This window comes from Nesoenas mayeri (assembly GCF_963082525.1).
Source record: "Nesoenas mayeri genome assembly, chromosome: 12".
NCBI lineage: Eukaryota > Metazoa > Chordata > Aves > Columbiformes > Columbidae > Nesoenas > Nesoenas mayeri.
In genome coordinates, this window is record NC_137547.1 from 18454434 (window position 1) to 18481359 (window position 26926).

At 37.5% G+C, this 26926-nt stretch overlaps 1 protein-coding gene across 4 annotated transcripts in view; it reads right to left on the bottom strand.

Moving 5' to 3' along the window:
- Nucleotides 1–26926, bottom strand: part of LOC308044820 (transcription initiation factor TFIID subunit 4-like) — a gene marked incomplete at its 5' end in the record, with an annotated part of 133471 nt that overhangs the window by 54344 nt on the left and 52201 nt on the right. For 3 of the 4 annotated variants that reach the window (XM_080351697.1, XM_080351696.1, XM_080351698.1), the window contains 3 exons: nt 12601–12657; nt 20575–20700; nt 22228–22358. In XM_080351697.1, coding sequence (XP_080207823.1) covers nt 12601–12657; nt 20575–20700; nt 22228–22358 — 314 coding nt within the window. Of the gene's footprint in view, nt 1–12600; nt 12658–20574; nt 20701–22227; nt 22359–26926 lie in introns of those variants that run through there. The other variant, XR_013922662.1, reaches the window with a different exon arrangement.

Sequence of the window (26926 nt, forward strand, 5' to 3'; positions counted from 1 at the left end):
ATGATGTTCCATTGCGGAACGGATTAACTGTTTCAAAGCAGTTTGAAATTCAGTGGAAAAGCACACAATAAATACTACCAGAGATCATGAGCAGAGCGCTAAAATCACTACAAGCTATTTGCTGTGTTCTTTTTTTCCCCCTTCTTAGTACATGTGAACTTTCCCTAACTTCTCTTAGATCCCGCTCAATGCAGCCATTCTTAGGACAGTGCAGAACAGCTTTAAACACAGCCTGCAAAGTATCCTCTTTTAACATCAAGGCACAATGGATAATCTGCTAACAACTGAACTATGATCTGCCATATGCACGGAGGAAGTATTCAGCAAACAACCTGTCACAAACGCTTATTGTTTCAGTAACCAACTCACCAAAGGACGTGGCTTTATAAAATATATTGCAAACTCTGGCACACCATTTATTATCAAAGACAGCTGTAATTAAATGTGAAACTACTGCAAAAAGAAAGCAGTTTGGTGCATTAAAAAGCCCGACGTTTTTCTTTGCATCTTAAAATGAAAGTGAGGAGATTGGAAATATATGCTAAATATGCAAAACGATGGATTAATGCAAAATCACAAAATTTTTAGTTGATTTTCAAATACATAAACACAGATTATTTTGTAGGTATAATTACAAAAAAAATGTTGCATTTAAGTAACAATGTTAAATGTAGCTGACAACAATAAATCATCATCGTCCACAGGAGATGTCTTGATATGAGATTATATCTAATACCAGAGGGACAAATCCTGTTTGTTTTGAACACTCCTACTGCTATCAGTAAAGTTACTCCAGAGTTACAATGGTGTGACAAAGAATTCAATGTGTAATATTTGAAATATGAGGAATGCACATTTAAAAAGTGACAGGAAGAAAAATGCACTAGGAGGAAATAGGGCACAAAAAATCCCTGAGACAAACCAGTGGGATCATTCTCCTGTTTGCCACACAGTCTGCCCTATGTTGTCCGCACTCTGGTGTCCCTGCCCATGCAGACGTTTCCTTCTCCAGCAGATGTAGGAGGTTTATTTTTCAACTTTCGGTACTAACCAGAAAGAATCTCTCCACACAGATAGATGGACAGATGAGCATTTTTTAAACTCAGGAATTATTTTTAATGCCTCAGTTAAAACGACCCGAGGATATTTATGAAATGTACGTTTATGATTTTTTCCTCTTTTGTACAGCTGAGCAGATCACTGAAATTTTATTGTTCCCAGAATCATCAACTGATAAATTTCAGAAACAGATGCATTTTAGATAGCATAACGTAGAAGCTATTTAAATAGGGATTATAATTGCTCTATACCAAAAGATCAAAAATACAGAGCAGAACGCTATCATATATTACCGAAACCCCAGCACCTTCTAGGGAGCACCATGACTGCGCACAACACAAGGTCAGCTCAATAGTGAATCTATTTTATCTCTATGCAAATTACTGAGATTATGCATTGACAAAACTGGGATTAACAACTTGTCTCAGAAAAGCATGACAGAAGGACTCTCATGATCTGAAGTTGCCTTTCTCCTCAGAGCAGTGACATCTGTAGTATTGTCCAGAGCATAGTTCAACTCCTGCATCCTAAAATAAGGCACAAGTTTTCAACCTGAGACTAAATTAGAGAAGTTTATGGGGTTTGCTAGTGTAGCTGCATGTTTTTTCGATGTTTCCATACAAGCTGGAGGTCTGTCCTCCAGAGTGACCACTCTATGTTGTGGTCACCTAGATCATTGAAAAGGTAAAATAGCAAAAAGATGCAAACAATTTATATTCTTCGAGTGGAAAAAAATCATCCCACATTTATGTTTACCGACGTACTCGAGTAAACAATGGATTCCCTCAGCATATTGCTTAAGAAGAAGCTAGCAACTTCTAATTACAGACCATTATTAAAAGAGAGAACAATTTTGTTGAATACTGAATTTACTCTTCCTCAAAACACGAAGCTGAAAGAGTTTTGCTTCATTAAACAGCAACATATACAGTGAAGTAGCAATGTGTATTCAATAACACTCTTAATTATTACCTGTCATAATCAACCAGCAAATATCCCTATAGATGGTATTGGAGGACCTATCTCGGCTTCTCCAGAGCTGGCAGATGTCCACAAAAGCCACAAAGTGCTGGGCTGCCTCAAGACTAAGGGCTCCTTATGAAAACATATACCAAGCTTTTCCAGAATTTAAACATAGATTTTGAAAACAAATAGATTAAATTATAGTATTTCTCATAAAAATGTGCTCTGTTCCAGTCTCACTTCTATTATGTTTCTTATCAAGTGAACATTCTCCCTCTTTCCCATCTTTCTGTACACAATTAACACCTGAGCTCAGTTTTTATCTTCAGCCTAATTTCCCATTGTGTTTATTTGATACCTTCCTAAACTTACTTGACTTGTCTGACATGTTTGGCAGATATGAGCACTTCTTTCAGGATAGGGGTTTTTTTAAAATCATTCTCAGTTTTTGGGAAATTAATATATTTTCATGCACCTAGACATACGAATACAACTTTCGGCCATATAGGATGAAAAGCCCTTTAAAAGCCTGATAGTACATCAAAAGATGAAGGGAAATTTTCAGAAATCTACACAGTGTTATTTCTGTTTCAAGAAAATAAATCTCTGAATATAAATAGATTTACCATTTGCAAAGGGAAAGGACACAGAAGTGTAAGGAAGCCTGCTCTGTACTTCACATTGCTTATTTTGATTTTCGCATGGCTGTGCAGAGTCAATAAACCTACGAACTGTAATTGCATCACACTGTTTTTCAATTTGCTTCACTTCAATCCTACAGATACTGAGATATCGGTTTTAAGGAAGCTGTAACACCTCAGAGTACAGACACTTGTCGGCACAACATACTTTCCCATTCCAGAAAACCCCATTCACATTTCTGGTCATTTCCACAGAAAACTAGAAGTTAATTCGGCAGCAATTTTCAACGCTAAATGAAAATAAAAGCCTTACAAATCATTACTCAACTGCCTAATAATGTTAAAAATACAGCGCTACCTTTCAAATGTTTACATTTTAGTGATAATCATATCTAACTTTAGTAAAGCCATACTTGAGGGAGAAAAACAAGCATACCATTTACATTGTGAATGGCAATAATACATTTATATTTATTAAAAAAATTACTGTTACTAAAGGGGAACTACTTTTTCAGGGTATGTTGACCAGTATCTCATTATTCAACTAAGATGATGTAACTATGGGGAGACTCTCACAGGCTGACACAAAGGTATTTTTGATGACAAGACTAAACTACAAATAAGAAATAGATGCTAACACGCATTTCATGACCTCTACACATCACTGACCAGCCACCTGGCTTGTAGTTTAGGAGAAGAGTGTACATACAACCTAGCTACAGACAGAAATGTTTAGTATTTATTAAGTCAAAACTGACACTTTTTACCCTACTGTTAACTGCATTAAATATTCCTTAAAACTCTGCCACAATAAACTACCTGAAAACGACAACAAAGCTAACCTTCACTTTACTCTGCAATAAATACATACATATGGAAGTAGATAACTTGTCACATCCCAGCACAGGCAGGCAGGAGATGCTGACAATCCTTGTAGGAAAATGATAGCATACCTTTACAAAGCAGATTTGCAGAATCAGATGGTTTCTTTGTATCTGAGTTTACAGTCTGCTAAATATAATATCCTTCAAGACAGCTGTGAAAATTAATGTGTGTATCTTATCAATTACGTGAACACGCACAAAAGTATTGCATGCACATACATCAGCTCTCTCAAAAATGTGCTGGCAAGGAAGTTTTAAATCACTCTTTTAAAAATTTTACTACTACGATTCCAACTTCAGCTTTAACTCTGCTCCCATGAACTCTTTCATCTGCCGCTAACAGGCTAGAAACAGATGACAGACTCCACGATTTTACGAAATGCAGTGAAATGTATGCATTTCAAACGAGGTCCTGCCATTGTAAGATGACAGAACATGCAAATATCCTTCCAGACTAGAGCGGGGAAGGAGACGTAGGTACCGGGGGTAGATCTTTGTGTGGGGGGCTCGCACAAAGCAGAGGGTGAAGGCCGATCAGCAGGAGGGCTGCAGCTGATCGCTGATGGCCAGCTGCCTGCTGCCGGTGCAATGTGCAGCGCCCAGACTGAGTGGGCAGAGGAACAGAAGATTTAGTAGGTGCGCCTCGGTCCCCTCAGGTTACAGCATGTGACGCGGAGCGCCCGGAGGAACCGGGGGCAGATGAAAGCTGGCAGCTGTGAGCTGCCTGCGGCGCTCCGAGGCTGCCAAACAGGGCTTACAAACATGTTAGCTCAGCGGCAGAATTAAAGCCCTCGTTCGGGTTTATTTTGGAGTAGGAAACCCATGTGCATACAGAGGATGGGGGGAAAACTTGCCCCGCGGGCTGAAGCCTAAGTACACCTTGACCTCTCCTTGCAAGCTCCTATATTGCAGGGCAGGCTTGACTAAGGGACCAAAACATCTAAATAATCATTTAGATTGTTGTCCAAGCAACCTCCTCAGTTTCTGACAAGCAGACACAGCTGACATTTGCTGCCCTCTACTTATTAAACAGGCAATCATATTCCAAAGTCTAAAGCACTATTATTTTGCCAGATCAGCAGGGAAGTAAATAATCTCTTGCAGTCTCCAGATTAAACAGTTATGTGATTTTTCCATGTTCATGGTTTGCTCCAAACAAAAGAATATATTTTATATATATATAAATATATATATATTTTTATATATTTTTATAGATATATTTATTTATATATATATGTGTGTGTGTGTATGTATATGTATTTATTTACTGTGGCAGAGCAACAAAGCAGAACTGGAAATTCATTCTTGATGTCTTCCTTGCAGAAACTGATCTGATATATATATATATATTTATATATATATATATCTGTACGTTTATCTATTTACATATATAAAAATAATGTTTAAATCCTTTGGCAAAGTGTGTGCCATTGCACACATTCCCCACTGCCTCTCGCAGAACCGCTGGATGCCATTGTCAATACTCAGGAGAGGCACGGCCGAACCATCCTTATCACACATCTCCCTTATCTCTTCACTGAGCTCTGTTGTGTGGGCACCCAAAAGTGATTAGAACAAGGGGCTGTCACCCTCCACTTGTTTAGCAGTGCTTCAAAATCCAAAAGCAGTAGGGCTGGTTATTCCTACCGACATGGAAGGAAAACCACGGGGGATCTAAAGGGCTGAAAATGCTACTCTGACTTTCCTGCAGTGGGAAAGTCAGACACCACCTTCAGATAATTCATTTTACAAGACAAAGTTCATGCAGGAGTATTTTGGTGAGACTCAGAACAACACTTCAAAAATTCTTTACAAAAAGCTTATACCATTCTAAACCCAAGTTCTGGAAATTCATATTTAAGTAGTCCTGTTGCTTCATACTGAGAAACTACTTGTTATAACAGTCTCGATAGGCAGGACTCCACTGGTGCGTATGGAATCTGGAAGACAATGTAAACTACAGGGATGGATTTCTCCTCCCTGCCTCCTTTCCAGCTTTTTACAAGATGAAATCCATTCAATAGAGCAGAATTCGCTACAGACATTGCTCTTTTGGAGATATTCGAACACTAATCAAATATATTTCACAACAGATCGAAACTCTAATTTGAAAATGAGTCTCAAGTCTTTCTCACTAGTTTTATTGGAAAATTAGAGCACACGCTTACTTAAAAATTTGTTGAGAAAGGTGAGAAAACAAGTAAGAATCTCAAAAAGAAAAGCCAACTTTGACAAATGTCTACAGCTCTTACTTTATTGTCTCCAACTTCTCAGAGTGCCACATGGGAACCTTTTGGTAGCAAGGTAAGACAACTACTATATATTATTTGTGCACATAGCTGCTAATGTCTCAAACGGCAGATTGCATCAGTACAGATTTGTCATACAACATCTAAGGAATGTGCACTGCTGTGTTAATTTGAAGGCTGCTACCTTTCAAACACCTCTTCTAGACTCACTTCTACGCTGACACAAGACATCAGCTAAACAATGAACAACGCGTGACCGGACAACTTGCTTTCCTCTTCCTTTCCTTTCTCACATCATTGTGTTTTGCGTTAGCCCTCGTTATCCAAGGTGTGCAACCTCGTTCATCGGTGCTTACAAACACCAGACATACAAAACCTCACGGATCTGACACGGCTCGTCATGAGGTAAAACAACACTTTCACAGAATCACAGAATCGACTGGGTTGGAAAAGCCCTCAGAGATCATCGAGTCCAACCCTTGGTCCAACTCCAGTCCATTGACTAGATCATGGCACTAAGTGCCATGTCCAACCTCACTTTAAAAACCTCCAGGGACGGCGAGTCCAGCACCTCCCTGGGCAGCCATTCCAATGCCTGACCACTCTCTCTGCACAGAATTTCTTCCTAATATCCAGCCTAAATTTCCCCTGGCAGAGTTTAAGCCCATGGCCCTTTGTCCTATTGCTGATGCCTGGGAGAAGAGACCAATCCCCACTTTGATACGATACTAATGATCCTTCTCACATAGTGCATTCAAATTTTATATAACTCTAGTGAGGGCGCAAATGAAGTTTTAAGAATTTATTTTCTACGTAGCAAGTATAAAACATAAAAAGAGTGTTCTTATATTATAAAGATATACTAAGTATAAAGTAGTTTGTTACTTCGGAAAGGCTGTGTATTTAGCTCATGTATCAGTAAAACAGAATTTACGTTTAGAATTCTAAAAACAACAGTTATAATCATTAACAAAAAATAAGCATTCTTGTTAAATAAACTAGGCAGTCTCTGTACACTAAAATCACGCATTGCTATGGAACTCCACCAATGTGATTTTGTAGAAGGAAATCGTTATGTTGGACAGGATTTGATTTAATTTTGATTTCTGCTAAACTAATGAAGTAATCTTGGGTCACACTTGGGTAAGAGAAAAGACTAAAAAAATCCAGCCCTTGCTTCAACTCTAATCAATATGCATTTTACTTAAACGGGAATAAAACAAATTGACCCAGTTGGAAAATATTATGGCCATTCCTTTGATCCCCTGGCTTTTGTTTTGTCAGTTATGCAGTTTTACGACCCTGTACAGAAGGAGAACACCACACCTCATCTCCAGCCAAACAACTGCCACCACCTCAGCTTTACGCACGGGAAAACAGGTTGGAAGTGTCACGGTCTTCAATTTTACAAAGAGATATGCAAAAAGTTCGGCTGAATAGCAAGAATACCATTGCCTGAAGTTCTTCAGGACTTGTAGAATCCACAGCAGGGTAACAACTTATTCTTGGAAACACAGGAATTTTTTGGCAAAACCCATTGTCTTTAAACAAATTTGAAATTTTTAAGATGTACACACTGCCATTCATATGCAATAAACTTATTACTGGTTATAGATGTTCTTGTTTCTTCATCAGCAGCATTTGCATATGCAAATATCCTTGCCAGGAGTTCGTAATTCACTCCAGTTACTATAATTTGTGACTGTTAACATAATGTATCTGTACATCTAAAGTAATATCTACTCCAAAGGAAAAAAAATACAGCTAACATTAAAGCATTAAGCTTGATAACACACCGGGATTTTCATTGAAGTATTGTTTTTGACTGGTAACAGATAGAACTGCTTCTCTGAGATGCAACTTCAATACTATCATTTGGAGTCCCTGCAACAACTTTATAACTTCAGGAAACCCTTGTACTCTGAAGCCAAATCCATGGCAGTGTTCATGGGCTTCGCACCAGAATAGCCCAAGCATTCTCCTGCAGCATTTTTCTGTGTACAAACAATAAACCTGTGGTAACGGGAAAGGGTAAACAAGTGACTCTGTTATCTGACCTTCTACATGCATTGACAAAGATGCTTGCGTTCCTTCTGCATCACAGCCATAGCAGTGGTAACCTGATGCAGAAAACTATGAAGCAACTCAGTTCTGAGGAATTGTTATTACCGAAATGTTGCGCTATCATTACTTCAGGTATCATATCTCCAGCTTTTCGTGCTTTCCACTGACTGACCCTCAGATGGGTTAGAGAGCTAAGTGGAAATTTAATTTAAACTTATTTCTGTCCAAGTGCTGCATTTCTCAGTGGAATGTTTTATAAGAAACCTTTTTAAGATAAGATTGTTGCTTTTGAATCAATATTTTTGTGTCAGGCATGATAAAATAGAAAACTTCTTTAGGCTTCTCATCACAAGAGATACTGCATGACTAGTACAACCTTTAAGGACTTTGGTTTTGATAAAAAGGTGACTAAAACCAAACAAAATCATTTTCATTTGCTTTTCAGTAATGCCTTATAAGAACAGGGATAACTGAAGTAAGGAATTATTTAAATATTTTAAAAGACACCATTCCTACTGAGTTGATAAATATGAATATGTTGACAAGAAATTATTTAGAGTAAAATAGTTTCAATAATCTACTTGTTAAACATATGATGCTGGAGTTTCAGTAATTCTTTTATGTGGGTTTGAAATTTCTAGGGCAGCATGAGAGCCACAGAAGATACACACCACATGATATGTCTCATTATTATTTTTAAGTAAGAGGAGGATTCTATGACTTCTTAGAGAACACTACCTGCTAGCAGTCCAGATTTTTTTGTGCACAGAGCTCAGAAAAGGGTACAGTTCAATATGTAAAAGGGTATTTAGGATCTTACCTTCCCTGACTTTCTTTTAAATAATTTCTATTATTAATTACTAGGTGTTGACTCAGTTATTCCTAATCTTGATCCGCTCCTGCTATCAGTTATATGGCCCGTTTTATGTCCTATTTAATGAACTTTTATAATGGGAAGTAGAGAACTCACCATTTCTTTTTTTGTGACTTTCCATGCTTCATTGGAGAGCTAAATCAGTGTATTTTCTAAAACCTTTTTTTCCCAAGCTTTAATCAAGCACTATTAAGTAAACACTGCTCACAAATTATGTTATTTCTTACATTAAGTTTTACTGAGTCAAACATTTCAGAATTTACATTACAAAACAATGTAAGAAGTAACAGGTGAATAGCAGCATTTTTCTCTGAAACAGTCTCAATGGAAAATATTTTTCACTAGTTTATTAAATAGATTTACTATTAAAACAATCATATAATGGCCACTGACAAAAAGCTGCACCAGTTTGAAAGTGTGAAACTAAATGGAGAGTTTTAAGCAATATAAACCCCACAGGCACATTCTCCTACTGCTTTCAGTCAAGTCAATTTGGAACAGGTTAATGCTAAAGCAAAATAAGTCAATCAAACTGAAATAAGAGTGGGTGTGCACTGACCTTACTAAAACAGTGCTTGTCTGTGTGTGAATGAAACCTGACTGTTGCATCTGGTCTCTGCAATAAGACCACAGGTAGATGGACCTTCTGTTTGTTTTGGTAAGTATTTAAACGCAATTAAACTTGATTTATGCCTCTGTGGTTTAAACAATATGCAGAGTGGTTTGAAGACTGGCTAATAAATGGAGTAAGACGGAGTTACAGAACAAAATATGAAAGAATCTTCACCTTACCAAATTCATTTTTAAATGTGTTCAAAGGACATAGTATATTTTCTTGAAGACACCAATAAGCAAGAAGGGAACTTCTTAATGGTAAAAGTTCTGTGAAAGAAATTGAACTAATTTTTTTTCTTCTTAAATTAGGAAGAAAACCAAAGCATTGTGGAATGAAAGACTCACAAATACCCATAAAGGAGAATGTTTTGGAACAAATACCCTTTGCTAGTCTTTCTTCCCTCTTCATCCTATTATCCTTGTGTTGGTACCTTTATTTTGCATTCCAAGACAATGCTTTCTAGAGTTCTTTCCATGTTTTGAAAAGTTATTCTTAGATTTAAAAGACTTTCTTTAAGACTTTCAATTAATTATTTTGGTATTTCACCTCCTCCCTTTGACTTCTGGTTTCATTAAGTATCTTGGGTTATACTCTATCAGACTTCATATATTGGTTCCATTTGTTTTAGATATTAATCCATTCCTATGTGGCAGGGAACAAACGCGTGCAAACACGGGCACACTGCGGAGCCAGAACATCAGCCATTTCCAGATCACAATAATGACATTACCACTGCTTTGCTGATATGAAAAAACAAACTATCTGACAATCACATCATTAAACGAGTAACATAAGCTAAAAATGCTGCAAGTTTCTTGGATGCTCCCTTTTTAAAACACTACCTTGTAGCCACTTTACTGCTGGCCAGAAGAATAGCTGAGCAACAAAGGTCTTCAGGCAATGTTCAAGACATGGAAATCATGGAAACACAGCTTCAAATCCAGCTTAGTATCAAAGCTGACAGTATTATATTCATCAGCTTATACAAAACCTGGGAGAAACCCAATTTCTCTCTCAGTTATGGGTCACTTCAGAGTAGCCCAGCTGGAAGTGAAGTCTCGATATTCTGACATTTTTGTAGAAGTTGTCTCAAAACTTTTAATTTCAAATCATAAAGCCAGGGCAATGACACTCTATCCAAGCCTAACCGTTCTGTGATTCTGTAACAGACCTTTTATACAATAAAATGGGTTATTTTTTATTTTGGCGGTGCCAATTCGAGATGTTAGCGTTTATTCTGTATCCGATGCAGAAAAAAAATATAGGCAATATTAAACCAAAATCTTGCCAGTCCCACTTCACCACTCTCCCTTGCAAAAGTTAATGCAAAATAATATGTTCTTATTAAATGTATTGTAGCTAAAAGTCTTTAAAACGGTTCAAAAAGAGCTTTAGAACCCTAATTACTAAAAACAGAGACATGCTTATATTTCTTAAGGTTTCAAAAATGTAGAATGAAATTGAACTTCAGAGAGAGGCACAGCGCCAGTAAATCACAGACTTTCATTAGAAGGGTGGGAAAAAAGGCAGGGCTAATGTACAAAAGAATAGGGTGCAGCACTCAAACAGAAAACGTAGTATTAATTCTGCGTTTACTGAAATGTGTTATCATATCCAGGAACACTACTACTTTAAAATCACACACTAGTTTGATTTAAACATTTTTAGTTAGGTTACCACTAAAATATTTGCTACGTCTATACTAAAAGCACCATCACCATTACTCAGAATAGAATCCATACACTTTCATTGACATGTCAGCACAGCGTCACTCCCTCTAGTGGGTGAGACACACAGCTCATACCAACAACCCGAATTTTCACAGAGGGAGAAGTCGTCCTGCAGCTACACCAAAAGCAACAACACTGGCTGGAGTGCAAGTCTTCTGTCAAAGCCACAAGGAGAACCACTATTTCACTCTTACTACTAGAAAATATGTTTTTACTAGCCCTGATGTTTACGTTTGCATCCCCGAGTTTCCAATGGCCAAAAAAGAATGTCAATGAATGCAAATATTGTAGCAGCACAAAAAGCATTTATTTCTAGCTTGTTTTCACTTCCAGCAACACAGAATCCCAGAATGTCAGAGATTGGAAGGGACCTGGAAAGCTCATCCAGTGCAATCCCCCCATGGAGCAGGAACACCCAGATGAGGTTACACAGGAAGGTGTCCAGGTGGGTTGGAATGTCTCCAGAGAAGGAGAAATAACTTGATTACCCTATTTCATCTGAAGACTTGCTTGACAAACCAAACTCGGGAGACACTAAGGCCTGGTCTAATGTTTACAAGAACTCATTTCAGCAAATCTTACTACACCAACACATAATGGAAAAAAAGGCAAATAAGACTCCTCTGTCTACTTGGATTTTTTTTTTACTGTTATATATGTAAAATCTGTATAGCTAACGGAATGATAGAATACTGCCAACAGGGAAACAAAACAGGAAGAACAGGTCAATACAAAATAACTTGTTATATGCGCTTTTCTGAATATATTACCTTCTAATGTATAATTATTACTTTCCAATGCACATATCTGAAGCGGCTGGCTAAAAAGACAAGTATCAGTTTGCTGCAAATAACACTGCTAATTTTTTTTAAAAAGGAATGACTATCAATTAATAGATATTTCAGTCTTTCTAACTGATTTAAGTTACAACCTGATCCTAAGCCATGAAATGCCATAACGCAAAGGAGAGCCACTCTAATGTACAACAAACTAAGGTACTCAGTAGTTCACAAATTGTTACTCCAAAATAACATATCCAAACTTCATCTGAAATTATTTTATAATGTCTAGATTATTGTAATTTCAACCAATGAGTCAATAGTCCACCGAGCCACACTATAGAGAAAATGACTGGCAATTCCGTTACTTGAAAGACTTTTACCAGAACAAATCTGTTAAGTAGCACATTTCTAAGAAAGTGACATTTCACAAAAAGACAAAGGCATATATTTTCCACCAAAATCTAGTGCTGCTGTCATCAACAAGCCAACAAAAGCTACAGCTACCTAAAATGGAAATGAAAATGTAATGTATGGAAATATTCTCTTATAAAATCTCCTTAGGCTTCACATGTATTAATGTATTAGTTTGCAAACATTAAGATCAAAGGCAAAGCAACAAATACATCCTAAAAAGTTTTTAGTCAGATTTTTATTAACGATATACAAGTAGCAAGGCATAAAAAATTAATATGTTCAAGTCTTGAAATGTCAAGTGTAATGATCTCTAGCTCTGCTTACCTCCTTTGCTTTTTGTTTCAGTCTAGCTTGCTCTGGGTCTTCTTGCCTTGAGCGACTCTGCATGTTTGAAAAAAAATGGGGAAAAAAAGGTTAACAGATGGTTTAAGAACCCCTCATCTGTTGCAGTAACTTAAAAAATAGCAAAGAAAGGGGAACAGGATAGAGGGTGTCAAATATGGGGCGCTTCGATTTATAGAAGTGCAATTTCAAACTGTAGGCCTCACCCAAAAGACTGTTAAATATTCAGTTGTAAATATGATCTACCCTACATTTAAATAAATAAAATCAAACCACACCATGTTTTTGTCAATGCTAAAGTTTCCATACAGGTTTAGATTTTAATACAAACAAATGCAAGAATCTGAGAGCAGAAGCGACACCCCTTTCCATTATCCAAACTTTTACATTTAAACTCCTTACAGTCACTTACTTTAAAATAATTTACTGTTTGCTACTAAGCTTTTATTCAGCTGTTGGTAGCGAATGAGGAGAAAACATTTGTAAAGTCACCCTCCCAACCAGTAAGTCTTCATAATGAAGATATTACTACCTATGTGAGCTTACTTTGAGTACAGCACAGAAATACACATAAGTTAAACTCATTCTTGCACTACTAATAAAATTAATGTCTTAACTTTTAAAACCAGAGAAATATTAGCAAATGGCAACTTCCATATTTTCCTTCAGAATCAGGAACAATAGCTCTAAAAGACTGTTAAGAATAATTGTATAATTGCAGGAACAACCCATAACAGTACATTTCTTCACATGTAGACTGTTTTACAAACATATGTTAAAACTAATAAACTCTTATTTATGCTCCCTGAGCGTACTCAAACTGATGGAATTCAAAATGTGAGAGGTATTATATATTATATCTTCATTATACTCTTTAATTGCATGATTGGTCAGCATCCAGAAAAGATGTAATTGTTTTATTTTGGTATGTCTTTGAGATTTGAAGTGATATCATTTACACAAGTCCTAAAGGAATAAGAATATCTATGCCCTCTCCTATTTATCTATCTGCCTTCTCTGTCTCTTTCTATACTGAAGACAGACCTGAAACTTGAAAGAATATTTGCTTTCAAACTTATATATGCTCAGATTTTTTCCTGTTGTTTGAATTTTTCATAACATATTATGTTCAGAAGTTAAAAATCCGTGAAGAAAACCAAAGGGAGACAAGTTCTAGGGGTAAGGGTACATGTAATATTGTTGGTGCACCTGGAGAGAGCTTGACAGGGCATCAATGACACTGAATTTTCTATCCTTTTCCTCATTGGTTTGGGGTTGTTGTTGGATTTGTTTTGTTTTTAAACTGGGATTATTTTTTCAGCTAATATAGCACATACGTAAAACAGTGATGACAAAGCATGGCCAAATTCAACATGAGATTTGTGGATGATGTGCTTGACTCTTCCACTGTGCACATGAGCTTCATCTTCCACCACCACCTTGTAGTGATTTTGTGCCTGTAAGCATGAAAGGTGGTTTGACAGGATGGTGTCTGGAGTAATGAGAAATTTAAATCTGTTGGTAACTAATCACCAAATTAGACTCCCATGTTGTAGTTGTGCCAACCAAGAAAGAAATTCCAACTTAATGCAGACTGAAACTCCTAACTGCTGCAGCCAGACAAAAAGAAAAATGGTAGATAATTTGATCTAGTTACTTTTTGAAGAAAAAAAGGCATTTCATGAAATATGTGGATCTGTCACAGAGCTGGGACTCTAATTCAGTAGAGCAATTACTAAGAACTTGATTATATTTATACCTATTAGGTTAATAACAAACCAACCAACCAACACATTGAATGAGTCACTTGTCTAGGAGATGGACTTCGGTAGGTGTTCATGAATGAAGTCCTTGCTGTTGTTTTGTGATGACAGTTCAATCACTGTGTACCTCAGTTTCTCCAGTATGATGTCAGGAAAATAATATGTAGCCCTTTCATGGGTTTTGATGATAAATTTATAAATGTACAATGAACTTCTCTTGCCTTCTGAGTCTCGCAGTGAAAGCGGCACAGAAATACAAAGTGTTGTTATACTACCGCATGAAGGCGAATTGTTTGCCAAATGCAAAGTACAAGTTAAAAGCACTTCAGCCTAAGGAGAGAGCAGAGTGTCCTGGGAGAATCAAGCTGAGACTTCTAATATTGTTACCAAGTTTCTCCAAGAAAGTGATAGAATCCTGGAAAACATACCAGATCTACATTGTGTTTGGGGACACTGTAAGAAAAATTAAAGCAAGAGATGCAAAGCAATGTTGTAATTACCAGGGCTCCATAAGTGAAGGAAAAACTCTGAAAGTGTTGCAGATTAAAAAAAGAAAAGCTGATGCTCTACTCTGTGTAAACCTCCAGCTCACTCACGATAAACAGACAATCAAAAACAGGTACTCAACTCCTGATTTATATTAAATACGGGAACTTTTTCCAATAATGAAGATTTAAAATACCAAGTGATGTTAGATATATAAACCCAGATTGAAGGTGAAGGTAGAACTACCTCTACATTTAGAATAACACCATGAGTTTCTGGTTATTCCTTGAACCTACAGCAAGTGGCATTTTCAAAGAGCTCAGGCTGCTCTTGTTTCAAACAAGCAGCATCCCAGCTTTATACTTGATGTGTCATTACTGGTATTAGTAACACTAATAAAACTAAGGAATTTTAATGTCATTTTCTGTTTCTTTTTGTGTTTGGATAAGTTTTAATATATTTTTAAAACAGATTGCTAAGACTAAAATACCTTCCTGCTGACTGCTACGTCAGTTTGCAAATCAGGAAGCATCAGGAATATCAGCAGCATATGGAGACTAAAACATGCTCAAGCATAAACTTTGACTATTTGACTAATTCTTCGCTTTACGGTCTAATGTAAAGTATAAAAGGCTTCTTCAGTGCTGATGCAACACAGATTAAAGTAAATATAAGCAAACGAAAATGTCAGGCTTAATAAAGGTGCCTAGATAAGCTTAAAAATGTCATTGGTTTCTCTTTACACTCCATTCCACATGTGAAAAACTCTTCCTTCCTCTGAATAGTTTGAACGATTTTGCTGCTGCTCAGCTCTTGTAGTGCTGGTCTGTATCTCACCATTTTTACTCACCAATTATTTTAGTATTTTACACTTACTTTCATCAAGCTACTGACTAATCATTCCTATTTTTAAAAAATTTTGCTTCAAAGTCATCCCATATTTTGGTTTTATCTTCCTTTCTCCTTTCCCACCCAAATCTTAATACCCTGCCTCTCTGTATTGTGAATACTTTTCTTCCAAGATCTTTTAAGGCACTAACACCCCCTTCCTCTAAAGCTTCAGAAACACCCAGCAATCACAGAACCCTCCAGCTCTTTCAAGGAGTTTATCACAACTCCTTTCCCATTCTAGTCATTCTTTTCTAGATTTGTAAATAAGGAAAGCTGGGTTTACGTAACATATTTTCATGTTGATGAATAAACACCTTTAGAAGGAAGCTAGCTTCCCATAGTAATTTTAGAGAAACCTAGAAGTGATCCTAAGCAGATAACATACTTTTAAATACATTAAATGCTGTCTCCTACTGGTAACTTATTCACCAAACCAGGTTTGTTAACATTTCTCCAAAACACAAACCACTTTTGTTAGACCAGACAGCCTGATATTTTAATTGTTAAGAATGAAAGTGCTTTGTGTTAAAGAACTTGCTATCTTATTTATCTGAAAACTGCATAGATCACATTATGTCTATGGAAATATTAGACTTTGAAAGTATGAAAAGCAGCGTATGTTAAATGTGTGTATTCAAAACACATTAGAAACATGGGGTTTCATTTACATGTTACCAAACTCCCAAATGTTCCAAACCTCAGCTTTTCTCCTTGCTTGTGTTAATGACGAATGCCACAAAAACAGATACCTAATTAGATGTGTAACTGTAGTTTTAAGAAGGGGATTTTGTATTTCATAGAATTATCTTAAAACAGAAAGCAACAGTATTTTAAAAATAACTCATGTAATACTTAAAAATAGAGTACAATTATTTTTAAAATTGGAGGATACTCTGTGCATCTACGCAGAAGGGCAGACCAAGTCACAGAATGTCAGGGGTTGGAAGGGACCTGGAAAGCTCATCCAGTGCAATCCCCCCATGGAGCAGGAACACCCAGATGAGGTTACACAGGAAGGTGTCCAGGCGGGTTGGAATGTCTGCACAGAAGGAGACTCCACAACCCCCTGGGCAGCCTGGGCCAGGCTCTGCCACCCTCACTGAGAAGAAGTTTCTTCTCAAATTCAAGTGGAACCTTTTGTGTTCCAGTTTGAACCCATTACCCCTTGTCCTGCCGTTAGTTGTCACTGAGAAGAGCCTGGCTCCACCCTCCTGACACTCACCCTTTAGATATCTGTAAACATTAATGAGGTCACCCCTCAGTCTCCTCCTCAAGTCCTTCTGATGTGGGACTTTAATTATGATAATTCTTCAGTATTTTGATATAATTTGTAATGCCAAAACTGCAGTGTTGTTACATTTTGTCTCACTAACAAAAAATATTTTAAAGAATTTTGAAGTCTCGGCTTGTTAAACCTCTTTTAGAAAACATCTCACAGAGTCTCTCTTCCCAAACGTGATTGTCTCCTGCGTTCAGCAACATCTGATCCCAGTTAAGGCACTTACAGCTCTACTCCCCCTTCCCAATACATATACTGTGAGTCTTTAATGCTTCAAATTCATCTCTTTTTCATTAAATAAAGTTAAGAGTCACAACTGCAGGTGCTGTACTATTGAGAGCCACTGCTGTGCCAACAGTTTCAATTTTAAACCTATTTTTCCCCATTGATGACATTAGAACTTCACCCACGGCTGTACCAGCTTATAACTTTCACTTTTAATTAAAGAAATTACATTGGCAACATGAAACACTTTCACTTTTTATTAACAAAGCTAATGTGAAAGCAAAGTTAAAAGTAGCATAGCTGAGGGTAAAACCCTATTCAGAGCTACGACCACAGTGAGGTGGAATGCAAGAGCACAGGTCTACGAAAAGATTTATTTTAAAATCAATAAAATTGAAGCGACAACTTTCTGAAAATTCAGAAAATTATCTCAGCACACTAATTGCCTCTTTGCTCTCCTCTCATCAGAAGTGAGCGATCAGTTTCTGCTCAGAGAGCCGCGCTACACCCCCTGTACTCTGAGCAGAGAGGGCGAGGATTAAGCCAGCGTGAGGACTGAACTCAGCGCTGGCTCCAAGGGAGCCCCTTCCAGTATCGGCAGGACGCGTGTCTAAGGAAATCTGCATTGCCCGTTTCCAATGATCTCTCTCCAATAAAAAACCCCTTCAGCCTATAACACTATAAAAATCACTATCACCCATAAATACTAATTAACTTTGCAAACAATGCTGAATATAAATTTGCCATTTACTTATGTAATTATTCTTTTTACAGAATAGATCTTACTCCTGTGATAGTTGTATTTAAGACCCCAGGGTCATGCTACTAATACAGAACACTCAAAATGATGGACTAATAGAATGTATATATTGGAAATTAATTTTCAACATTTATTTGATAATAAACATGTATTCAGCCAGCTTGAGCAGATGAATTAACACAGCAATTTTAACATGACCCACTTCATTATAGCTTATATCACAGAAGTATTATTAATTGATTTTCTGAAAACAAATACAATCCTAAGATGTACCTCTTTACTACAGAGAGCATCTCTCCAAAAAACAATTCATATATTAAACAAAACAAAAATTCAACTATATACTCCTATTCCTCCTACTGCCAGAAATATTTCCGTTCTTAGCCCAGAACCAGAACCTCATTCAATCTGACACACACAACCTGCATTTTCCAGGTTTTGGAAATAGCTATGAAAGTAGCAAGGATCATATCTTTACTATAGCGAGACCTGTTCTTTGTGGGTTCTTTGTTTTGGGTTGTTGTTCTTGGGCTGTGGTTTTGGTTTTTTTTTTTAGAAAGTCCACACAACACACACCATGCCAAATGTAAAGGTAAATTCCTCATGTGATTTTAGTCTGGCTTTTGACCTTTCTGCAGCCTTTAGACCTTCCTTAGCTCTCCTTCTGATTTCCCACAGCAGCCACCAAAGACAGATTCAAGAGATCTCTGCTCCTGCACACACGTGGGAACAACAGCCAGTGGGTTCTTACTGGGAAAACAAACAAGGGCAAAGAGCTGACTGTCCCAAATATTTCCTTCAAGGAGCCTGCATTCTACATATGTGGTTATATACACGATACCTTGTGCCATTATTATTTTACCCTATTATTCACATATCAGGAAGATAACCCCAAAGTAACAAAAATTCAGACAGCAGCAGCCCTCCCTGCATAGCTTCTATATTTGAAACATCACATTCTCTGGACGTTTGAAACACAAGCTGTTCCAGCAGCAGGAGGTGACTGACACAGTTCTGGGGACCAATATGTCTTCAAACACTTCTATTATAAAAAGAATCACTAGAAAGTAAATTAGAGAAATGCTTCGGGCCATACGTTCTAGGTTGGTATGCATACGTTGTGCAGTATGATGCAGAGATCCCTGAGGTCCAAGAGATAGTGCTAGCTCCTGGAACAGTATTGGCCTTTCCAATTTTTAGGTTTTTAATTAAAAAGAAATGGTATGTTGCATTGCTACTACAGCACACCTTACAATTCCTCCTTTCCTGCCAAGTTTGCCTTCCTCCAAAATATCTCACTGGAATGCAACTATCAGCCATTATTCTTTTACGCTTGTGGTATGAAGTTTCTATTTCTCAAGTATTTCCCAGGCACAGGATGTAAGGTTTTATAATATTATCTCATTTAACAAGTCAAATAATACTGCTATTTTGCTTTAAAGATGCTCTTCTAGCTTCACAAGTTAATTAATGCATTTGTTACTTTCATTAAGATAATTTCTTCAAGTAAAGCAGAGGACTTTTTTAATGCTTGTTTGTTGTAAAAGTCTTGAATTTGCTCTTTCTGTAATTTATAGGAAACTTGTTGATCATGTATTTACTTCCTAAATTTTGACTTCACAGAAGTTTATACTATTCAAGGCTAAAACAAAAAAAGCCCCCAAACCAAAGAACATCAAATCATGAAGTAGTTCAGGTTGGAAGGGACAACAGGAGGTCACAACCTCCGATCAGCCTGAGTAAGGGGAGCAGTTTTGAACTAAGGACTACAAGCTCCTGTATCTTCCTCAAAGTCCATTAAAAAAATAACCAACAGCCAGCTGGAGAGCTGGGCAGGGAAAAATGTAATGAAATATAACAAGGGCAAGTGTAGAGTCTTGCATCTGGGTAGGAACACCAGGTTCCAGTATAAGTTGGGGAACGACCTATTAGAGAGCAGCGTAGGGGAAAGGGACCTGGAATTGAAGTTACAAAGGAACAAGTCCAGAAGAACTGATAGTTAAATAAAGGCAAGACAGGCACGAATCAATTAAACAATGAAGTTATACAGAGGTTACCAGAACACCAAAGCATTTAAACTAAAACAAACAAATGAACAAACCAACAAACACGGTTGTTTGTTTGTTTGTTTGTTTTGGGGGGGGGAAGGAAGAAAAAAAGAGTCTAGATACTCAAGAAGTAAAAAGCCTCAAAAAAATTCATAACTTTTACTGAATTGTGTTTAAATACCAGCAGCTTAGGCTATGAATTTCAAATGGCACAGTAACCCTGGCATTAAATTAAATTTCAAAGGCAATTGTGAAAATTATTTCACCAAGTTACTTTGAAAATGTTAGCCATTGTCTTCTATAGTCCCAAAAACTCATCACATTCAGAGATGTATCTTGAAAATGCAGGAACATTCCAGTCAGGTAAGGTCTGGATCATCATAAATAAGGCAGCGTGAGTTAAAAACCAAAATGTGTTTATGAAACAGATTTCAAGAAGTTTAATAATTGTTTGAAAACTATGAATTGTTAAGTAATTTGAAAAAAACAGAGTAAACCAGATACCTTGGCAGCCTTTAGCAAAATTTCCCTCTCTTGTTCATCTTTCCTTTGCTTTTCTAAACGCTCCAACTGTTCAAAGAACTTTAACTGCGATCGGACATCTGTAGCTTGCTCGTACCATTCATCATCCTGTAAAATAAGAACCATGTTATACAAGAACATGCTTTTTCATCAAGACCATGTATTTAAAGTAGACTATAGGTATTATACATTAAAAATCTTTCCACCATACTAACAATTTTTTTTTAAGCTCAGGAGAATAAATCCAGTCTATGGTTAATAACACAGTTAGACTCTGATTGTTTAGTATCGGAGCAAATTTCATTTATCTGCTCAATATTTTCTATTTTGACTACAATGCTACGAAATCAAAGAAAACCATTAACCAAGAAATAGACAGAAGACAATGAAAATGCAACAGTTCAATCAGAGACAACACTATTTTTTTTTTTCTAAGAATCTGTCAAGATATTTTAAATGCATCTTTGGCTTGACACAGACTAAGCAAAGTGTTGTCTTCTCAGACACCATCCTAGGGAAAAAGGAGGGACTGAGCACTGCTGAAGCCAATGAAGAACACTGGAAAGAAACAAGATTTTCCTTTTAGTCCAATATGACAGAATATATCCATCAGTTGCAAAGAAAGGCATTAACTGTAGGTAATAAACAGGCATAGTAGCCTTTATTTTTTTTAATCAACTTTTCTATTACTGTCATTTATTCTGGTCACAGATCCCAAGCATATTTTCTCTTGCAAATGCCACATGTCCAACTGTGACTCAGGTTTGGGAAACAGGTGGGCAAAGGTACAGTCCAAAGATGTGTGTCGAAGCTTTAACTCAGAGAAAACAAAACCAACCCAAACCAAAGCTACTCGATATACGCATCCACTAAAGAAATCCAATTACAGCTTAGATACAACACACAACTATGGTTATTGTCATCTTCCTTTTACACCAGTTTAACAACTATTAGTACCCTACTTTTATCCAGAAAGATATTTCATATTTACCAACAAAGATGTTTTGACTTATTTGAATTTCAAACTGTTCTGCAGATTCTTATTTAATTTTTCCCCTGTTTAAGATATCTACATTGTTTCAATTTTCTTCAATAACACAATCACTAACAATAGACTCAGAGTAGCATTTTGTCTTGAGTTGTTAATCACTTTTTAATTACAGTGAAGAATTTACAGCTGAATTCTTTAGCTGCTGGTTTAAGACAAAGTGGTAGGTTTTGTAAAATATTAGTATTTCTCACAGCCAAGGACATGTCAAGTTATTATAGATTCCTATGTATTGAAGCAATTTTGATTCAATAAATGGCCACCTTGGTCAAAGAAAGAGACATCAAGAATTAAGAGTCTTATTCGCAGTCCATGAGCAGAAATAGCTTAACAGATGCTCCATGCTAGACACTTTAGCACGGATGGATGAAATCATAATTCTACACACCAGTCCTACCAGAGGAGGAAGACAGATCCAGCAAGCAGTGCCATCATCCCACCACTTCTTATTTGCTCAGGTAGACAAACCTGCGATTAAAACCCGCTTTGCACACAGAACGAACACAAAACACCTACCATGTGCTAATAAAAACCAGCATCACACTGCACAGTTCTGTAACATCCAATACCTTTCTTTGCACACTTACTTTGTAGGATTCCATTCGGTGCTGGGTTATCACTGTTACTTTCTCTATCACTGTTCTTAATCTGTTTTGTGTTGCATGGGAAATAAAAGTAACCACCTCAGTTGGTACATCAGTAATTCCTAGTTTCTTAGCTAAAGCAAAAAAACAAAACAAAACAGAATTAGCAATAAAAAAAACCCTCTAAAGAACATAAAGTAATAACTTAATTTTCGTGTAAAAAATCCACGAGGGGGTATTTATGGAGCTTTGGTGATGCATTCATGACCCTTTGAAAAGAAGCATGACTACACTTTGAAGTTTGAAAGAGAAGTCAGAGCATTTTTCTACAACTTAGAAAGCATTTAAGAACTTTACTGCAGTTTATCCTAATATATTAAAACAAAGCATAAGAGTAGGTGACAATTTGAGCTCTCAGTTGTTACAGATGAGAAAAAAATCATTCCTTTATTTTCAGAATCATTTGTACAGATGAATTTCAGTGTCAATGAGGTGAGGCTGCAGCACCAAACACGCTGTTGCATAGTTTAGCATACACTGTTGGCTTACTACTGATGATAAAAAATCTTCAGAAAAAACCCCTATTAACTGAATATGAGGAAATAAAGTCGTATCTAAACAGTTCTATAAAAACACCAGTTGTCCCCAAAACTCTGCTAAAAGAAATTTGTAGTTATTTGCTGACTTTATAGGACAAGCAAACACTCTACAGCAAAATGTATTGATATATTAAAAAAAAAGCTACATGAACAAGAACATGAGTAACACTACAGAATTCTTAAATTCTTCAAAATAATTGCTAAGCATCAGATATAAATTTGTAGATATAAAAATATATATAATAATCTAAGCTGTAGTCCTAGAAAGACATATATATGAGTAGTCCCAGTGGGGCAGTTTTCTGGATAGAACGCTGTGTACACACAAACACAGATATCTACTTTTTATATATTTTTAAAAATCAGTGGTTGCATTTTGTATGTATTATTGGATTTTGACCCACCAAAAAAGAGTAAATACTTTTATTACGCTGAATCAGTTTTTCATGGCATGAACTAAAGTCTTTTCAAAATGCTTGTGAATGTTTTTTTTGTGATAGGTCGGCGAGTACGCAAAACACCACAGGAAAGCCGTTTGAGAACATTTTAGAAAGTGTTTCCTGAACGGCTAATTACAAAGGCAATCTCGGTTTGCGGGAGGAGTCCCCGAGCAAATACAAACCTGAGAGGCTTAAGAACGAGGATTTCTTTGGCGAGGCATTCCTATCTTTTCCTGGCCAAATTCAAGAGCAAGAAACCATCACACGTCTAAAAAATGAAGCCGAAGAAGTGAGCAGTGGTCTCACATGGATGTATACTTCTGTTACTCCAGCGCTGTGATCTGAGGCGAGCTGGCAGCGCTCAGCATCACCCTGGGCTTCTGTCAGGGCCGGGCGGGGGCCGTTCAATCACGGCGCGGGCGGGCGCGGCCACCGCCGGCAGGGGGCACTGCGGAGGGAGCGCTAAGGGCCGCGGAGTGAGCGCAAGGAGCCGCGGCTGTGGGGCGGGCGCTCGGCCCCGCCCGCGGCCCGTGTTCCCGCAGCTCTGCCTTTTCTACTTATATGTGGGGTTTTTTTGATCTGCGGTGTCTATTTAAATGCATATTTTATTACATCACTACAGCACATCATCCCCACACTTCCCAGAGCTGAATTCTGCATGCCGTACATTTCCGATATTAATTTTTTTAATGATTCTTTGAAGTTCTCTCTTAAAGTCACTGAAGCCATCACTGACTCGATATTGTACGTTACCTTAAGGATTTTAGCAACACATATATGTGCTTTTAAAGTGACTTTCGCTTTAGCGCTTTAAAAAAAAAATTAGAATCTTTCTTGGTGCCTAATTTGTCTTCTGTAATAGAGATGGAACTCCACTGAAGTTGCTGAAAGCTGAACGTGTAATGGAAAGCAGACATATGCATTAAAATCCCAGTGCTGCAACTGTTACTAATGCAAATTAAGTCCTTGAAGTCAGTAGGACTATTCATATTGGTAGGAGCTATTTGTGCAAGTCAGACTTGCAATATCAAGACCTATTTGAGCATGTACCATTTATTAAGCAAACATGTGTAAGCAAAGCTTTCAAAAAACCCTAGTCTAAATGATAAGATGCAAGTAAGAAGGGAAATTTAATTAACTAGTTTCCAGAAAAGCCATTGAGATGGAAAATTCCACCAAGTATTCTAGGCAAGTGTACGAATGAATAATTGTTAACAATTCTTTGAATTTCAGCAGTGTAACTACAGCTCCCCAGCTTCCCTGAACGCACACAGTCCTTTCATAATGAAGAACTATCACTTATTAACATCTAAGTAAATTCAACCATTATATGGCTTGTTCTGCCTACTCAGCTCTTCAGAAATTCATCCATAATCACAGGACCATTCCCTGAGATACCTGGTCTCTAAACATTCTTGTCCTATATCCTCTTCATCAGCCTCTCCAATATCCAAGTAACTTTCTACTCTTGAAATCCCTCGACACAATATTCTCAAGTCCAGAAAACTACCCAGAGGTCAGTGATAAGCAGAGTCCCTCAGGAGTCTGTCCTGGGACTTGCACTGTTTAGTCTCTTCTCAGTGAGCTGGAGGGGAGCCACAAAGCACCCCCATCATATCTGCAGATGGCCCCACACAGAGCAGTGCCAAGGGACGGGCTGCCACTCAGCAGGACCTGATGAGCAGGGCCTGCAGGAACTCCATGGAATGCAAGAAGGATGAATGTGCAGTACAGTACCTGGGATGAACCAAGTGTCTGCAGTGACCCAGGGTGGGGACTGCCCACCAGCACTGCTGGAAAGCACCTGAGCGCCTGGTGGGCAGCAGGCTGACCAGGACTCAGCACTGTGGGTTGTATCAACAGCAAACTAGTAGATCAACAGTAACCAGAACAACAAGAGGAGCAATTATTCCTCTTCACTCAGCCCACACCTAGAATACTGCAGTCAGTTTTGGGTTGCCTGGTACAAAACAGACTTAGCAAAACTTGAGGCCAAGGAAAAGTCACCAAGACAGCTGGGTTGGAGCATATGACCTATATGAGGAGAACCTGAGGGTTCTTTATTCTGGAGAAGAAAAAGCTTAGGGCAGAGGTGATTGAGAAGATGAAGTCAGACTCTTCATTGAGGATGCCTGGAAGAACAATGAGAAATTCCTAAACTGAAACAGCAGATGTTCTGACTAGATACAGGAAGAATTCTTCATTACAAAGATAATTAAGTACTGGTACACTTCACACAAAGAAGTTGTAGACTCTCTCACCTTACAGGTTTTTAAGACTCAGCCAGACAACACCCTAAGGTACCTTGTCTGAATTTTGAGCAAGAGGTTGGACTAGATGACCACTCAAGATCTCTTCCAACCTGAGCAATTCTATGATCCCTGTCCTCCTCCATAGCTCCAGCTCCGCTCATATTCCTTATTCTGGCACAATACCCTTAGTTTCCTCAGACATCCAGGGTCACTCCTGGCATGTCTCCCAGTGCATGTTTGTCCATCTGTCTGGCAAAAGAAAGAACAGTTGACCTCCCCCTCAACTGGGACACACAGAGGGACTATCTAGCTACTGCTTTTTCAATGGATTCAGAAGTTACCTGAAGAGAAAGAGAAGGCGAATAGACTGCTCGATCACTTAAGGCCAGCTTTCTTTGGAAAACAGGCTAAGGAAGAAAGAATACAAAACATATTTCCCTAAAAATGAATGAGTGTCAAGAAACCGGACTACAAAAAGACAAAAATTTAAATATTTTAAAAGTCAACTTGTCATGCACAACATTCATCATGTGTGGAAGCATCATCACGCCTTCCCTGCTCCGAATTACATTAGTCAAAAGCCTGTTAGCATAGGATGTCAGAAGCAGGGCGCATTCCAGAGCTGTGAACTACATGAAGATCTGGCACACCACTTAAGTACTTGGATTGTACTTGGGGCAAGGATGGGAAAATTACCAATGTGCTCCTCAAACAACAATCTCACATACACTTGGAAAGGCTGGACCAGTTATACTTCCACAGTCATGCATACCACTTCAGTGATCCACCAACCTAAAAGAAGTTCAGATACAGCTTTTTATGGATAGTCTTTTTTTTGCTTTCCGCTACTCAGAGAAAATGCCAAGTAGAAATTGAATCTATGTTGGAAACTGTTAAACTTCATATGTTTCTATATTAAAAAGTCTTAGTATTTTTTTTCTTCACTGCTACACCTCCTCCTGACTTGATCCACTCTCATTGATAACAAGCATACTGTCTGCCATCAAAGGAAAAGAATGCTGATCTTAATAGGAAATTCTTGAGATATTCTTCTAGCCTGCGTAATTATTAATCCCAGTTTTAATACAGAAAGGCTTGTCTTCCCTTTGCAAGATTCCCTAGACTGATGATAACGTGGAAAAGTAAATACAATTTATAGTTTTACAAAATGTGCATGTAGACATCTATTTTATAATACTACACATACTTAATTGTATCACAAAACACAAATATCCTCAGTATATCATTCATCTCTCTAACCAAGTCACTGGACAGTGGCTTCATCTACAGATATTTTTATTTAGGTCCTAGGATTCTGGACTTAATTGTGCCATATATTCATTGCAATAAGGAGCCATAACACATACACTTAGATATGTACAGAAACGCAAAACCCAAAGAGAAAATTAAG